This window comes from Echinops telfairi, unplaced genomic scaffold (assembly GCF_000313985.2).
Source record: "Echinops telfairi isolate 266 unplaced genomic scaffold, ASM31398v2 ScPeMD7_7467;HRSCAF=8505_1, whole genome shotgun sequence".
Taxonomy (NCBI): domain Eukaryota; kingdom Metazoa; phylum Chordata; class Mammalia; order Afrosoricida; family Tenrecidae; genus Echinops; species Echinops telfairi.
The window spans coordinates 42294126-42312045 of NW_022111368.1; the positions used below are offsets into that span (position 1 = coordinate 42294126).

A 17920-nucleotide genomic window follows, 5' to 3' on the forward strand; every position below is an offset into this window, starting at 1 on the left:
ATACTCCAGGAACTTTGAAACCTAGAAGAAATGGATAAATTTCTAGAAACCACTACCTACCTAAATTAACAAAAACCAAGGTAAAAATTTTTAGCAGAACCATAAAAAGAATTTAAGATGCCACTTTAAAAAAAAAAATTCCCAACAATATACAGCCTTGCATACGCAGCCTCTCTGGAGAATTCTACCAACTATTCAGAAAAGCGCTGAAATCAATACTACCTGAACCATCCCAGAACAAAGACATATTCCCTAATTTATTATATGAAGTAGCATGCAATAGTAAAGCAAGAAAAGATACCACTAAAAGAGAGAAAATTGTAGTCCAATATATCTTCTGAACACAGATGCAAAAATTCTCAAGTGAAATTCTAGCCAAGAGAATTTAACAGAATCATATATATAAAAAGTTAATACTGCTAATACATTATGGGATTCATAACAGGGAAACAAAGATAGATTACATTAGAAAATCAATCCACATAATTTACCACGTAAATTTAAAAACACAGGATCATCTCAAGCAATGCAGAAAATGCATTTGATAAAACCCAACACCTTTCCCTGATTAAAAACTGTCAAAATAGAAATAAAATGGAAAGTCATCAACAAATATGCAAAACCAACCACCAATTATTTTTCTCAATGGAGTCAAATTGAAAGCATTCCCACGGAAAACAGAAACAAGCCAAGGATGTTCTCAACCACCACTCTTATTCAGTCTTGTACTAGAAGTTCTAGCTAGAGCAGCAAGGTATGAAAGGGAAATACATGGCATCCAAATTGGAGAGGAAGAAGTAAACGATCCTTATTCTCAGGTGACATGGTTCTACACACAGAAAATCCCAGGAGCCTCCCTAAGAGAGTTAAGGGAACTAATGAGAGAGTTCAGTAGTGGCAGGGTACAAGACCAGCACACAAAAACCACCCAGTGTAAGTTAACAAAGAGGACTATGAAAAGGAAGCCAAGAAATCAATACTATTTACAGTAGCTCCCAAATGGATGAAATACCTAGGGACAACCTAACTAGGGGCCCGGAAGACCTACATGGAAACCTACAGAACATTACTGCAATGAACTGGCAGACCTGTGCGACCAAACAACATCCCATGTCCACAGATTTGAAGACTCAACATCATGAAAGTATCCATATCACTAAAAGCAAGGTATGGATATATGAAATCCAGATCCAAATCTCAACAACATCTTTCAACGAAATAGGAAAACGAATGTTGAACTTTATATGGAAAGAAAGAAGGTCCAAAGAGGATCAGAGGAGGCGGCCTCACGTCTGTCTCAAACGGACTGTGCAGCCATGGTAAGCAAAACAACTCAGCACGGATCCAGCGATGGGCACACAGACCATTGGAACAGACGTGAGAACCCCGAGGTAAACTCATTCACCTATGTAGACAGCTGATCTTTGACAAAGTGTCAAAGACCATTCCATGGGGGGGAAAACATCTCTTTAAGAAATGATACTGGTGGATGATTGTGATAAGTTGTATCAATAAAATAATTTAAAAAAAGAAATGATACTGGAAAAACTGAATATCCACAAGCAGAAAAACAAATCAGAATCCCTAACTTACACTATCCAAAAAAACCTAACTCAAAATGGATCAAAGAGTTATGTTAAAGGTCAAACTACAGCTTACAGAAGATGCAACTGAGTAAAACCAGGGGACCTGATTTTTGCAACAAATAGCCTATCAAATAAACCGAAAAGCACATGAACAACAGAGATAACGGAGGCTTCCTACAAATGAAACACTCATGCTCATCCCAGACGTCACCGTGAGAGTGAAGAGAATGTACAGACTGGGGGAATAAACCTTTGATGACGACGAAGTCGCTAGGGGTCTAATTTCTAAAACCCATACAAGACTTCAACAACTCAAGAGCAAAATCATACACAATTCAATCAAAACATGGGCCAAGGGCATGGACCCACACTTCATCAATATGTGAAAATATGCTCAGGGTTATTAGCCACCAGTGAGATGCAAATCCAAACTATATAGAGGTACTATCTCACTCCTGCAAAAGGCAATGATGCAAATGCTGGTGAGATTGGGGGGTGCTGGAATGTTCGTACATTGCTGGTGGGATTGTAAAATAGAACAACCACTACAGGAAACAGGTTGGGGCTTCCTCAAAAAACTTAAGATAGAACCATCTTTTGATCAGCAATCCCACTCCTAGGTATATATCCTAAAGGCTATGAAAGCAGTGATGAACAGACATAAGCCCATCTATGTTCAGTGCCGTATCAACATAGCAAAAAGATGGAAAAAGCCTCAGTGCTCGCCAAGGGATGAACGGATAAGCAAATTGTGGTACCTCCAGACAATGGAATTCTATGCAATGATAAAGAATGAGGAGTCCTTGAGTCTAGATGATGTTATGCTGAGTAAAATAAGCCAATTCCAAAACATAAGAAGCATAGATCTATAAACACAAAGTTCTTTAATGGGCACCTGAGATAGGAGGGAAAGGAAGAAGGAAGCTACTTTCTAGATAGACGGCATTTGTTACTTTTGGTGACGGCAAAGGTAAAACCAAATATGGGTGAAGTTAGTACACCTCGGTCAAGGTAAATAAAGTCACTAAGAACAACATGAGAAAAGGGGACACATTCAGTAAATGCTCTAATAATATATAACGTTTTAACAATAAAACCACCAAAAATATGTGCACTGGTACATAGGCAGATACAGAGGCATGTATGTGTCCAGGAAAGCATATGTGAATGAATGCATGCCCACAAAGATGAGTCTGTAGGCGTGTGTACAGTGTGCGCTGTGTGCTGCAGACCTAGCAGTGCACATGGGGCAGCAGATTCGAGACTTCCTAGACATAGCCAAACAATTAGCTGGATGGGTTGACTGGTCTCAGGGGACAACTTAGTCCGTTGGCATGAGATACAAAGTAATGTTTTACATCCTAGTTTGGTGAGAAGCATTTAGTCTTCAAAGAGTTTGTGAGCGGTCATCCAAGATACAACCGTGTCTCTCTACTCGTACTGATGCTAAAGAAGGAAGGAAATCAAAGGCTTGTATTAACATGCAAAAAGATGGGAAAAAAACGCAGTGCTCACCAAGGGACAATGCAGAACAATTTGTACAAAAACCATTAAAGGAGAACCTAACTGTGTACATTTTCATCTAAAAGAGTACTATTTTTTTTAAAAATGGAAGAAATAAGAGTCCCCGTACAAAGAAGAATTGGCTAATGTTCAAACATTTCAAGCAGCGGCATATACTCAGGTACCGGTGTTACTGATGGAAGAGTATAAGCACATTAAAGGTACTGGTGAAAAACAAAGACTGATGGAATACCAACTGAAATGCTTTTAACAGATGCAACACTGGGAGCTTACTCATCTAGGTCAAGAAATTGAGAAGACAACCAAATGGAGTAGTGGCCAATCCAAACAAAGACAACGCAATGGAATCCAGAAATTATCAAACAATATCATGAAACTACATGCTAGCAAAATTTTGTTGTAGACATCAAAGGGGAACTGTGTCAGTAATTAAGAGGTAGCTTCAGAAGAGGACAAGGGTAGCAATGCCATTGTCAGATGGGTCTTGGCCCAAGGAGCAAGTATCAGAAAGACGTTTACCTGTGTTTGATCAACTACATGAAAGCCTTCCACTGCATGGATCATAAAAGATCACGGATAATGTTGCAAATCACGAGACTTCCAGAACACTTAAAATTGTGCTCATGCAGAACCCGCACAATGATCAAGAAGAGGCGAGCATTTGAATACAACAAGGAGACACTGCATGGTTTAAAGTATTCAGCATGGCTGTATTATTTCACTTTCTTTGATCTGATACACAAACCCTTTGAGAAACTGGAGTAAATAAGAACACCACATCAGGGCCCTCAGTAACAACCCTGACTGTGCAGGTGGCACGTGGCTGACTGAAAGTGAACAAGCTCTGAAGCAACACCTGGTGAATGCAAAGTACTGCAGTCTCGAGTATGTGCCGAACCAGAACCAGAACACCTTTCAAGTGGCCCAATAACGGTCACGATAAATGGAGAACAAACCAAAGTTATCAAGGGTTTCATTCTTCTTGAATTCACAGCCAATGTCCATGGGACAGCGACCAAGATATCAAACAAGGTGTTGAAAATCAGCTGCAAAATAATTCTTTCAAATGTTTAAAAGCAACGATGTCAATTTGATGACTAAGCTGTGCCTGACCCAAGCACGATTAATTTTAGTAGACTGTGAAAGTTGGACCATGAGAAGTGAAGGCTGAAGAACCATGACGCTTGAACTGTGGTGCTGACAGGAAATATCCAACGTACCGTGGACTGCCAGAACCAAAACATCTGACCTGGAAGGCGGAGCGCGAGGATGCTCCTTAGAAACAGGGGTAACAAGACATCCCTCTGCTTACTTTGGGGCTGTCATTAGGGGGCACCAATGGAAAAAGACACCATGCTGGGAAAACAGCAAAAGAAGGAGACCCTGGAGGAGATGGATTGACAGCAGCTATAATAACAGGCTCCCATGCAGCAATGATTGTGAGGAGGGCACAGAATTCTATCCTGGAATACAAGGAGATTTCCAAAGGCTTGTGGGAAAATCATTGTTTTTAATGCAATCTGTCCTCAGGGTCACTATGAATCAGAGCCAACTCAACGGCATCTAAGAACAGCTGACATCTTCTAGGCTTTCCTTATCCCAATATATGTGAACACACAGAGAAAGCCAAAATTTGAGAAATCTTACAAGGGGCACTAAATTGTCAAAAGAGAAAGAGGAGAAACCATTGTAGATTAACTGAGTGCAAAGAGCTGCAATAATCAAAAGCAATGCATGAAGTTTGATCGGAAGCCAGGTCCAAATAGAATAAAACAACTGAGGGGTAAAACGGTATTACAGTGTTGTTCTCAGTAACATTTCCCCACTACTTTTCTGACTTCATGGTAGCACACCTAGTGTGTTAGACAGGGTTCTCTAGAGAGATAAAAACAAATTGCTGATAATTTAATATATTTATTTATAAAGATAATTAGATATATAACACAAGAAATGAACTGTTAAATCATATACAGATAAATATATAATACAAGAAATGAACAGTTAAATTATAAAGCACTACAAATGGCTCACTGCAACTCACTCCCGTGACAGAGTTGTGAGACACTAGCAGTCCTTCAAGTCTAGTCTACTGCCAGGTCTTCCTCTATATATAGAGCAAGCTAGGGTATCTCAGCACAGTAGCCAATCACAAGGCAGGTCACCAACTGTCAACTAGGTCACCAACCACCAGTCCCCAGCTCCAGAGATGTCTTAAAGGGACCTCAACTTACAGCGACACAGTCCACAGGCTAGGCGTCCCACAGGTAGTGTAGCCTTTAAATTGAGGCACAGACAAGCAAGGCAGCCGCACACTGGTCCGATGACCAAAGAGTGAAAAACAAGAAAGGTGAGGCTCACCGAGCCATTTATCCCTCCGCCCTTCAGTTAATCCCACTTGTGTTTATCGGCCAGGCTGGCACAATAAACTATCTCACCCAGTTATTGGCAGCCAACCAGTCACAAGATAGAAGGACCAAACCATTCCAATGGCAATTCTTATGGACAGCATATGATTATCTCATCTTCCTCCATTACGATTTTCCTGACTGCCACTACCCCCTTACCCTGCTCAGGATGTGCTCCAGCTCGTAGACTGCTTGCAGGACCCCAACTTCCAGAACTTTCAGCTGAGAGACTAAGAGGTGAATCACAGCCCGGGGGCAGGTGAGCATGTGACAGTTTAAACAGGAGCCACGGAGCAGCAAGTAGAGTTTCTGTGGTTGGGGTTTAAAAATAAAGAGAAAACAATATTAGAATGAAACATAAAAATCATGGCGATTTAAAATGTTCTTAAAACTTTCATTTTTATGTTCTTGAAACGAGTCTTAAGAATTTCCTTTCAGCCTATACTTTAAAAGGGCTTCTTGGACTCAAGCATTAGATAAGCATTCTCCTATTTTCTCTCATGGGGAGCTCTGGTGGTGCAGTGGTTCCAAGCTGGGCTGCGATCCATATGGTTGGGAGTTTGAAACCACCAGCAGCTCCCCAGGAGAAAGACTGGGCTTTCTTTCTACTCTTATAAACAGTTAACAGTCAGCATTGACTATCTGACAGTAAGAGGGTTTTTTTGGGTGTATTCTCTCACTGGGTTTCATTTGAATTCACTAAAATTTGAGAAATACTTTTGGTAGGCAAAATATTTTTTTTGGAAACTACCTTTATTTCATTCAAAGTGTTTCCATTACGACAATTTTCTTAGTATGATTAATAGTTAAATCGTATGTTTACTCCATCATCTGTCTAATCTGGTAGCTGAAAATGTACCAGCAGGCATCTGAACAGCAATTTCATTCTTACTTCACTGTCTGACCTGGGGCTTTGCTGTCCCTGCCACCAAGTCAAACACTTGGTAGGCCTAGAGAATACCAAAGGTTCCTCCATGGCCAGGGAGTTGTCACCAAGCAGAACTGACCCGATTTGGCCCCTCTAGGCTTTAAATCTCATGCAAGAGAATCCCTTAACACCAATGTATCTGGAGATTAACCTTGTCACCAGCACCTCTTAGGGGGAGAGAGGTGGCACTCACAAAGCCAACCAGCGTCCCTAAGACAAACGGCATCCAGGTCAGCCCAAGGCAGCACGTACATCGAAAAGGAGAGGGTTGTACACCGTGAGTGGGAGATCAATGTGGCCCAGGTGACCAGAACAGTTGTTGAAATCCTGCACACAGGTGGAGCACACCTCCTTGGCATCTGCAGGGCCCAGCGCTAGATCATACAGGCCATTCGCCGATGGGTTCCCCAGGCTATCCAAGTACCGAGGGTTTGTAATGGACTTAACACTTAATTTCCTAGAGAGGCAAAAAAAGAGAAAAGACCAAGGAAAAACTGTGATTACCAGCTTCTCGGAAGTTCTTTTTTTTTTTTGGACAATTAGAAAACAAAGCGATCATTTGTTTAACACTAGTGTCCTCGGATACACAGAGGGGTCCTAGGGCAGAGAGAATCCAAGTCTGCTGGAGCAACGGTGTGCCCCCAAATGTAATGTCGAGCCTGCACGCAGAAGTCACTCCACAAATATCTGTCAGTAAAAGAGGGGCAAAATGATTTAGAAACAGATTTTCGTCCAACATTCCCACTGAGTACAAAAGGTGGCAGGATGATCTCTGAAGTAACGGAGGTGTTTAACGTAAGGAGAACCTTAAGATAATGTGGTACTAGTAGTGGCTGAAAGTTGCGATGCAACCGTGATCAAAATGAATACTAGAGTGCCCTAGACTTAGGAGAGGAGGGCTGTAGCGAATCTTGAAGGGTAATTCTTTTATAGACAAGACTGATTACGTGTTTAATTAGTCGCATAAAGGCCACTATAGTAACTCCACAATCGCTCAATTAACGAGGTCAAATAACGATGCAATTCGGAACTACTCCATCTCCACGCGGCTCGGCCGCTCCTCAGCCACTTAGCCCCACAGGCTTCCAGGCAGCGCACGCTGGCGCAGGAGCGTTCCTGAACTACGGATCCCAACAGCCCATGCGCCAAACGCCCGCAGACTCCGAGGAGACGGTTGCCCAAGTCTTTCTGGGAATAGTAGTAGGCCAACACCTCCAGCGCGGCTGCGTGCGCCTGCTTCCCACCAACTCCTTACTTGAGCTCTTCAGCCGAATACATCCCGAAGGAAATGCCCTGCAGCCGCCGCCAGGGCACGTTCTTGGAGCCCAACATCTTGCCCGTCAGCTAAATGTTCCGACAACCAAAGAGAGATGTTCCAAATTGCTCCTGGTCAGTGCTTCACTCAGCTTTCAGCTCGCAACCACGTGATTCAAGGTGCGCTTGCGCAGGGAGAAACGCTGGCTGGCAAGAGATCGACACGGGCGAGGCCACCTCCATTGTAGGGGGAGAGACTATTCCCACGACTCACTTTCTTACCTTGAAAACAACCAAAGATGCATCAAACCTTAAAGTCATAGATTCGAAAACCTTCTACAAGGCAAATGAAGCACATGAAGTAGAAAACTTTAGTAATTAAGGCTTTTAGGTCACAGGCTTGGTCTCAATTCACCACTGCTTTCATTTGGTTTCGTCCCGGCCAATCGCGGGCTCTTCCCCGCCTACCGGATCCCTCGCTCCCAGAACGCCCCGCGCGCGGCTTCCCAAGATGCTCCGCGGGAGTGAAGCATGGCGGCGATCAGGCCCATTTGCTCCTTGCGGGGCCGCTGCAGGCCTTTCCTGCCGACTGTCTGGAGGGCAGGTCCGTGCGGACGGGCCCCAAACTGCAGGTAAGAGAGACGTGGAGGACGCGAGGGCCCCAGAAAGACGCCCAGCGTCGTCAGAGCCCTTATTCTGGTTTCCTCAAGTGTGCTGTGGAAAGTGCAACGAAGGACTACTTGTGCGCATGTGCTTTGTCGGCTCCCGCGGGCCGCGGGCCGTCCAGCCCACGGCCTTGAACCAGGCTTTAAGAATCATTGATTTACTTGGGGGCTGGTGAATTTGTGCAGAACTCAAGAATTAGCATTGTTAACAAAAGGGCGACCCCACTTCTGTAGCGCTTCCATTGTAGTGCGCGGCCACTAGCAACCGCACCTTACATTTCGAAAATATCATCTGCCCACTGGGAAGAACTCGTGTCTACCAAATTAAAAGACCATTTGCGAGTGTTAATTAGCCTTTGCAAGAGCGGATATTTGAGCATATAAATCAATAATTTATTGGATAAGCAGGATCAGATGTCCGTTCATATTATGGAATGCTGTGCTTGCCTCAGTTTGGAACATTATGCAAAAAATAGCTTTGTGAAAATATGAAACAGTAACTTGTAGTAAAAAGTCAAGGGAAAACAACTAAATTCAGGATTTGCTTCCTTAGTTGGATAGCAGCAAACAGTTTTTTCGTCACTGATAGAAGGATCCTGGTGGTCAAGTGGTTACAAATTGAACTCTAACCACAAAGTCAGCAGTTCGAAACCACCTTGGGCCACTCTTGGGGAGAGAGATGAAGGTTTGTGCTCTGGTAAAGAGTTAGTCTGGGAAGCTCACAGGGGCAGTTTCTGTACTGTCCGACAGGGTCGCCACAAGTCATCAACTCGATGGCAGTGTTTGGTTTTATAGTCAGATTAGAATATTAAAAATAAATAAAACAGTCATCCCACTGCTGTCATCTGTGTCCATTCAGCAATCCTGTAGGACAGAGTAGAGCTGCCCCAGCGGGTTTCCAAGGCTTCTTTACAGAAACCGACTGCCATATCTTTTCCCAAAGAGCTGCAGGTGGGTTTCAACCACCAACCTTTCTGTGGGCAACCAACGGTTAACCGCTGCACCATCAGACCTCCTTCGAACTAGTATTGAAAAAAACACTACGTTCACTTTTATATTACCTGTCTAAAAACCTCCTTCAATGCCTTGCACAGGAGAAAGTATCTGCTTGGTCCTGCAGAAGACTTAATGTGACTCCACTCGAGTCATCACTGTCCTCCATTTTTCTGGTCCTCTTTTTCCAGCTAGGATTTCTCACTGCTGTCAAATTGATTCCAGCTCACAACAAACTTATAGGACAGGGTAGAGTTGCTCCTATGGGTTTCTGAGACTGTAACTCTTTCCGGGAGTAGAAAGCAACATCTTTCTCCCTTGGAGCAACTGATGGTTTCAAACAGCTGACCTTGTGATAAGCAGCCCAGCGCATAACCTATAGGTCACTGGGGCTTCTGTGTTAGTGTCTGGTGTTGTCATTTAACCATTCTCTTTGCCTGAGAGCAACTTCTCTAACTCAGCATTCAGCTTCAAGTTGCAGTATTTTGCCCTAATGTCATGAGAAGCAAATATCATTTGAAATGATTGATCCCTTTCTGAAATTCCCCCACCAGAGGAAGGTATTCACACATTGACATAAATATTCATTTTGTTCCATCAATGGTGTTGACTCAGAAATTTGGACTCGTAAAGTAAAGGTGAGCTAAGAACATCATTAGTTAACATTAGCTTTAGTATCTTTGTTTTTTTACAGGCTTTCTTCTGGAAGTGAAACCCTCCTAAATGTTCAAGGAGCTGATGTAACAAGTATGTAAAAATCTGCTGAAATCACTCTGTTTGGGGATCAGCATATTGTATACTAGTACTGTTGGGCAACTTTGATAAACTTTGCTTCATTTTTCACATTAAGGTGTTGAAGAAGTGGTCATTCCAAGAAAGAAAACTTGGTGAGTATTCGGTGATCTTAACAAATGTACTTACTGTGAGGGAGCATGATTGTACATGTTAGGGATGGGGGTAATGAGGGTCAATAAATCAGACCAAGTCCTTTTTTTTTTTAAGATTATTTTATTGGAGGCCCTTACAGCTCTTATATCAATCCTGTCAAGCATATTTGTACGTAATGTTGCCATCATCATTTTCAAAACCTTTTTCTATCTACTTGAGCCTTTGGTATCAGCTCCACTAAAGTCCTTCTTTTAAGGCATTTTGATCCTAGTACGAGGGGCTGGTGGAGCCAACAAATAATGAAAAGTCTGGGTATCGATATGTGATATAGACAGAAGACGGGACCAGGCATGAAGGGTTAGGTGAAGAGCCAGTGATGCGGAAAGCAGTGGGAGAGCTTGTAGGAAAGGGAATGGCTGAGGTAGGGGAAACTTTGTAACTCAGAATGGAAAGGAAGTAGATGGAGATTTGTGAATGAAGGGGAATGAGCTTTACTTAGATGAAAAGTTAAAAGACCCGCTATATGGATTAATGTTTACTTAGGAGTTAACTCATGAACATCACTGTTAGACTAATTTCCTAAGGAAGTTACCTCACATGACATGGGAAATAAGACAAATTTGAGGTCATTATGGTCTGCGCTGCAAACTTAGCTTTTTTATTCGCTGTAGCCGTAAACAAATCACCTGGTCTCATTTATTCAGCATTTGGTGAATATGTAAGACTTAAAACTTCACCTCAAAAGCGACTGCAGTGCTGCATTTTGGCATGGACTTGAAGGCCCCGGCAGAAGGCCAGGTCTTTGTGAGTATGACCTGAAGGCTCGGTCAGTGTTTAAACCAACGACATTCTTAAGTTATGAAAGTAATGACTAGTACTGAGTGGAAGATGGGGTAGTGTACCTAGCCTGCTAAAAGGAAACCGTTTTCAGCAAGCCCACCACCCAGAGGCTGATTGATTGGTCTTTCTATGCCATCGTCAGGGAGGTAGCGACAACGCTGTATCTCTGTAAGTTAACTGAGCACTTGTAACAGTACACAGAGTGCTTTATCAACCCACTCTGCCTTTGTCACTCGAGAAAGCATTACAGCGAATGCAAAAGAAGCATTTTGCAGCATATGGCCTCAGGTAACTTGTATCATTTAGCAAGTGGGTCACAGATATACGTAATCTTACATTCCTGCCCCACATACACAAAATAGCATACTGACTAGTAGGAACTCAGGGTGTGATAGGCACAAGTGGGAGGGGTTGTAATCCACGAATGAAAGTGAAGGGGCACCGATAGTGTAGTGATTAAGAATCGGGCCACTAATGCAAGGTTGGCAGTTGAAAATTACCAGCCACTCCATGTCTTTCTGCAGCCCAGTCTTTCTACTTCCGTAAAGAGTTATATATGTATTAGCTTAAAAAAAAAGTGTCAAAAACTCACAGGAGTAGTTCTGCCTGTCCTAGAATGGACACTGACGTGACAGCAGTGAGTGAATGAATGAATAAAGGTGCATTTTGTTGGAATTTAGTTATACCTTTAAAATACTACGATTGTTTTATTGGCATTGGATGCACCTGAGGGTTTTATTAAGCGTGCCTATTCCTGTAGGTAATTCTTGTGAACCTGTGAAGTGTAGAGCCACAATTACATAGACTAAGGTCACGATCATGATGGTGGGAGTTGGAGGCCTGGGAAGAATGTTGTGTTAGAATAGGGGAAATCAAGGTAGATGGTGCACAGTCTAGGTCAACAAACTAAGGTCTGTTTATATACGTCTTTAAGGCAAGGCTGTTTTTAGGGTTTTATGTAGTGTTTTTTTTATCAAAATAATATTTGGACATGAGAATTATAAGGAATTTGGATTCCTGGATCAATTAGGATGTGATTCGAACTCAGCTCCTCTTGTTTGTCTGAGTCGCTGTGTGCTGCAGTGGCAGAGCTGAGTAGTTGCCAAGACCCACTGGCCTACAAACCTCGAATATTTATTTTCTTTGCAGAGACTGTAAAAGTGTGTCAGCTGCTGATTTTTAGCCTCCGGAATCTGTATTTGTAGACCTGGAGGAAGCCATGGGACTATAGAGGCCTGTTGCCTTATTTTAGAGACAATGCATATTTAAGACTGATTTCCCAGTCACACAGGTTTCCTCAAAGACTAATAAATTACAGCGTGTTTTCACATATCAATAACATATGGTATTGGCAGTGCCTGGAGCAGGTTGAGCTAAATTGTGTCATAATTTAGGGAGGACTGGGTGCATAAATATGGTCAAACCATAAGTAAACTGGGCTTGTAAAAGAAATGCAAATTAAAGTGGACCAATGTGCATTTGTTGATGGTGCCATAAACTGAAACAACTGGAGGGAAATTGGAAAGAATAAGAATTTTAAGTGTGCCTGGGGAATGGTGAGCCATTCTAGGGAAACACTTGCCTGCCCGAGAAAACTGAGATTAAAATCTTTCTTATATGTTGGGAGAAAAGCTGGCAGCTGAAGCCATCTAGAAGCGCCTCGGTGAGGCGAGCTGAGGCGTCCTGGTGCGAGACGCCTTTGACCGCCAGCGGAGCACAGGATTGTGTCTTAAACCAGAAAAGAGCTGCAGTCCTCTGATACCACTTGCTCGTTCGTTTTTACTGGTCAAATGTTCAATAGTTGTGTAACCAGTTTAGTTACGGAATGCTGGGAAATGAGAGTACGTAGCGTAGTCTCTCTTGGCTGGAATTACATGAATGTGACTTCCCAACGGATGAACGGGCTCGTGGATGTCTACATCTAGTGATTCCTCAGTTTTGACAGGTTATTAACATTTCCTGCATGGAGATTTGCCTGTTTCAGGTGACATATTTTTGTGTTAGGTTAAGCTTTATGTAAAAAACTATCTTTGGTTTGTTAAATTTGCTACAGTTCTCTTTTGGAAATGAAACATTAAACCTGACATTCGAGTGAAAAAAAACAACCATCAGGAGCCACGGGGAGCAGTAAAATGTATATTTGGAACAATTTCAAACTATTTGTAGGCCCAAGACCTAGACAGTGTCCTCATTGATCTTGGGAGATGAAGTTCGCCCTCGCTGTGAGACGTGTATTTTTAAGTGGCCAGTCTCTCAGAGTAGAGTCTCTGGGTCACTTGGAGCGTGTGAAGGACCATGCGGTTAATGTGTGCTTCTCATTCTTAGGGATAAGGTGGCAGTTCTCCAGGCCCTAGCCTCCACAGTACACAGGGTAAGTCGGCACTTTAGGGGTTTGTATCTAACACAGACAATCACTTAACGTTGGACTGCTTCATTAAATCACAATTCAACTGTCCTGGCTCCAAAGAGTTTCTCAGAAATGGTCTAATCTGTTCTTTGATACGTAAATGAGGAAACCAAGTTCTTAAACAGTTTTGGCTTTAGCTTAAGAGCCCCTGCCTTTTTGTCACTTTCTGCTCAAATTCACTGTGGTTAGTCCCAGTTATCTTTAAACGTTATCAGCTGTAGAGGTGGTTGAGGGGCGTGTTGGGGTGGAGGGGCAGGGGGTTGGGTTGTGCTGGCTAAAAATCCATAGGATACTGTGGAGAGAGAGTACCTGCCTTGCTAGAAACAATGCTTAGAGTCAGAAAGGGGGACCCAGAGCAATAGGCTTTGTGTTTCATCACTAAGTGCTTGCCTGTCATCTTGGCAAATAACTTTCTCTCTCGATTCTGTCTCCGAAGCTGCAGATGGAGGGCTCCTCATAGCACCAAACTCAGGGCGAGGGTGAGCGCTAAAGGAGTCCGTGTGTGTCAGAGGGTTTAGGACAGGCCCTGGCACAAAGGAAAGGCCCGAAAAGGCTGGCTCTTTTATGATTTCTACTCCTCTCATTGATTGTATTTTTCAGTCATCTGCTTTGTTGGCTATTCATGACTAAAGTTTGGAGTCTGGTAGCGAAACTAAAACGCAGTAACTTTTTAGTTATATTTTTCATTAACTTGAAACTACTTTTAATTTCAGCTATGGGGAAATTGTCCAAAGCAATCAAGTCTTTTCTCCTGCCACATACCTATGGTTTTTGACCTTCCTTGAGGCCATTGTCACAAATAGGTGAGAAGCGCATGGGATGTTGGATAGAAGGTGCACCAACACACCCGAGCAGTTTCTGAGCAAGGGTTTTAAGAGACTGCATCTCTCCCCTCATGGGAAAAATGAGGCTTCCTGTTCCCGAGAAGATGTGCAGTCTTGGGAACTCTAAAGAGCAGCGTTGCTATGAGTCGGAACTGACTCGGTGGCAGCGGGTTTGATTTTGGGTTTGTATCTGCCGACTTGCAAGGCTTTGCGATTTTGAACGTTCGCTCCGTAAATAGGCATGTGTGTGAAAGCCTCTCTGTGTGTACATGCTTAATGAGCTCCACTGGTTTTGCTTCTTGGGAGAACCCCGACTCAGGACCTGACGTATGAACTAGAGAAGTGGGCCTCTAGGTAGTTCTCACGGTGTTCATGAGGATGGCCTCGTGTGGGCGTTGTGTACCAAGAAGTCGTGCTGCATTGTCAAATTAGACATGCAGTTCCTGGGTAGAGCCTCGAGAGGGAGGCTAGAGGGAAACTGAGGATCTTGGTAGCAGGGCGATGGCAACAAGCCTGAGCTGCTGTGGAGACACTGAGAAGGATGGCTAACCTAGATTGGGAAAGGACATTCCAGAATAGTTACCACCGGATTGACCAGAGGAGCAGGAGGGGACACGGGAAACCGCATTCCTCACAGGCACATGGGTGAGTCTTGGCTTGGCGCCGTGGGAATTGAGGCTTGGAGAGGTGGGAAGCGAAAGAGGAGGGAAGATCATGAATCCCACACAGAGTTCTGGTTTTGTCCAGACTTCTGAAGGATTGTAAGCATAAGTGGGAGCTGCAAAAAGTTAACAGAAAAATTCACTATCTTTCCACAAAATTACAGACACCTTCTCATACTGCATTTAGGCATTGGGAAATAACGGGGAGCCCGAAGCGGTTAAACATTGATCTAACAAGCTTTTAGAAAAGCATTTATCCGACACAGCTTTTAGAAAAGAGAGTGGGAATTATTTTCACTTAAATATGTCAGGTAAACGTATTTTCCCATTTCCCTTGCAGACCTACATCCTTTGCTGTCACATTAACGCAACTCCCTCCTAGTTACTCAGGCCTAAATCTGGGGTGTGGTTTGGCTGGTCTTTTCCTCATGCTTCCCTTTAGCAAACCCTTTGCTTGTTACTGCAGACGCCTGTGCTCACGTCCCCAAGACCTCCCGGGTCGCAGAGTTAGGAGAACTCAGAGGACTCAGCATGTGGTGGCTGAGATTCATGAAAGCAACAGTAGCAGAGGGAAAAGTGCATGGGGGAAGTGAGCAACCAAGCAAAACCTCCCCGGGTCTTCGCCCATCGCCCATCGCCCAGTGAAGTCACACAGGGCACAGCTAATTCTAGCACTGAGCCGTGACTGAAATGTCTACAGGGCAAACTTGCTGGAGACTTGGTGCGTGCGGGGTTGTCACTGGGTGCTAGGCATGTAGGAGGGTGCCCGGAGGAAGTGCAAATGGTTTTCTGCACTTCAGTGCCTACCGAAGGCGTGAGTAGTTGGACCCTACCCAGTGGCCCCTCAGAAGAAAGGCCACTGAGAAGCCCGGGGAGCTTCGTGCTGTGGCATGCATAGAGCTGCCAGAAGTGGAATCAACTTGCAGCAACTGGCTTAGTCATGCAGAACTCCCTGCCTAGCACGTAAGACCACGCCATGCTTCCCCAAGGAAAGCCGGCGTCCAGTGTAAACCACCCTTTCCAGGTGAGGCACACTCAACCACTCCCCAGTGCTGGGAATGGTGAGAACCCACCCAAAATAGTTGAATGGAAGTGGTGACCTTTGAGTTGAACTTAGAGTGGCCAGTGCCACTTGGTTGAGATGGAGAAGATAGCGGGGGGAGTCGCTTTGTCAGGCAAGTTGGTTTGGGGTGTTTGCACTGCAGGGCCGGGCTGGAGAAGTTGTTTCCCAGACCATAGTGAAAATCATTGAGGCTGAGGTGGGAAGAATAAATCCAGTAAGTTAATCCAGCATGTCACCAAAACTAGAGTTACTGGGAGACCAAATAGGTGTGTGGGTGTGATAGAATTGGAGCTGGAGGCAGGTGGCTTGTTTTCAGAGTGTAGTCCAGAGCTGCTGTCTGTGCCTAGACTCTGCATCTCCGCAAAGAGCAGTGTGTTGTCACTGTGTGCTGTAAAGTGGATTCTAACTCAGTGACCACGGTGGAAGATCGTCGCATAGTATTTTCTTGCCTCTCACCTTTCCCACGCTCCAGGTCTGTCCCAGAGGTGCAAGGTAGATTCAAATTACCAACCTTCTGGTTCACGTCCAAGCACTCAGCCAAAGAGGAAATGAGCCTCGTATGGAAGTGGGAAGAGCCAGAGCTAGAGAGTGGCAGCAGGAAAGTAGGACAAGCAGAATACCAACTCCAGGCGTGAGCAGCCTTCTCTTGAGAGCTGTAGGTCACTGCCCTCGGGAAAGGCCAGGCCAATAGGCCAACTGGCCGTGGTACAGAAGGGAACAGGCATTCCAGAAAGCCCAGGAAAGAGGGTACAGGGAGTGGTTTGGGGCAGTTCCAAATAGGGCCTTTCGTGGTGCTGGAGTTGGTTTTATTCAGCGCTCTGGCACTAGAAATGTTTTAACGGAACCGTGGACAGCAGGACATGGTGAAGTTGCTGCTGCTCTGCCTCTGGCAGGGGTCTGGGAGTAGTACCCTTGTCTGTCTGTCTGGTGGGGAGTTGCTCGGATGAAGTTGACGTGTAGCTAGTGGTCCCGTTTTGAAGGAAACCATGTTCTAGTGCAGTGGTTCTCAACCGACCCTTTAATACAGTTCCTGGTGTTGTGCCCCCCCCCCCCCAACCATACCATTATTTCTGTTGTTACTTCATAATTAATTTTGCTACTGCCATGAATCAGGCGACCCCTGTGAAAGGGTTGTTCGACTCCCAAAGGGGTGGCGACCCACAAGCTGAAAACCACTCGTCTAGGTATTCCTCACCTGCAGTTTAAAAACAGTTCCTGGTGTTAGCTAGTCTCCCTTCTTAGAAGCAGTCATAGGTGGCGACCCTTTGTTGGTTTGGGGTGATTATAGCCATTTCTTGGAGAGCTGAGAGGACTAAGGTGTACGTATCCGTGTGTATGCCTTCTCTGTGTATGTGAGTATTCACATGCTGACATAAACCAGGGGTTTCAAACTGTTTGTGGGACGGTGACATTGACAGATCGCGGGGCTTTCCCCTTTATAAGAATTATATAGAATCTTACATGTGTAATTAAAGCGTGATTTGTAGAATTTTTGATCACCAAAACTCACAAGCTCTTCTTCATAACTATTTAGCTAAAGAGACTCTGCCTTCTCCACAGGACCCCACAGCTGTTCCCTCTGCATTTCAAGACGACCCATACCTCACTCCAACCTCCACTGTGGAGTCTGTGAGTGTTCCCATGTAACTTTTCTGGTGCTGGGCTTTATCCTGCTGGTTTGGGTGCAAGATGCATATATCATTTAACTTCATTGTAAAAACCTATTAAAAATTGCGGCTCTTGGTACAATTGGTAGGCTTTCTGAATCTTTTACTGATTCCCCCAACCTCTCCCAAAACTGACTGTTTTAGTTTTGAGTATTTAGGAATCTTCCCCACTTGAGTGGCCCTCTCAGTTAAGCTGCACTAGCTTTCTGCTCCC

General features: G+C 44.2%; 2 protein-coding genes across 2 annotated transcripts in view; one reads left to right on the top strand and one right to left on the bottom strand.

The window, feature by feature from the left end:
- The window catches only part of POLR1A (RNA polymerase I subunit A), a 65459-nt gene extending 57628 nt beyond the window's left edge, over positions 1-7831 (bottom strand). The window contains exons 1-3 of the mRNA XM_045283894.1: positions 7699-7831; positions 6696-6900; positions 5675-5824 (exon numbers count right to left, since the gene is read on the bottom strand). Coding sequence (XP_045139829.1) covers positions 5675-5824; positions 6696-6900; positions 7699-7775 — 432 coding nt within the window. The 5' untranslated portion in view covers positions 7776-7831. The remainder of the gene's footprint in view (positions 1-5674; positions 5825-6695; positions 6901-7698) is intronic.
- A 397-nt stretch (positions 7832-8228) lies between these two features.
- The window catches only part of PTCD3 (pentatricopeptide repeat domain 3), a 31290-nt gene continuing 21598 nt past the window's right edge, over positions 8229-17920 (top strand). Inside the window, exons 1-5 of the mRNA XM_045283849.1 lie at positions 8229-8329; positions 10050-10102; positions 10206-10242; positions 13409-13454; positions 17600-17668. Coding sequence (XP_045139784.1) covers positions 8229-8329; positions 10050-10102; positions 10206-10242; positions 13409-13454; positions 17600-17668 — 306 coding nt within the window. The remainder of the gene's footprint in view (positions 8330-10049; positions 10103-10205; positions 10243-13408; positions 13455-17599; positions 17669-17920) is intronic.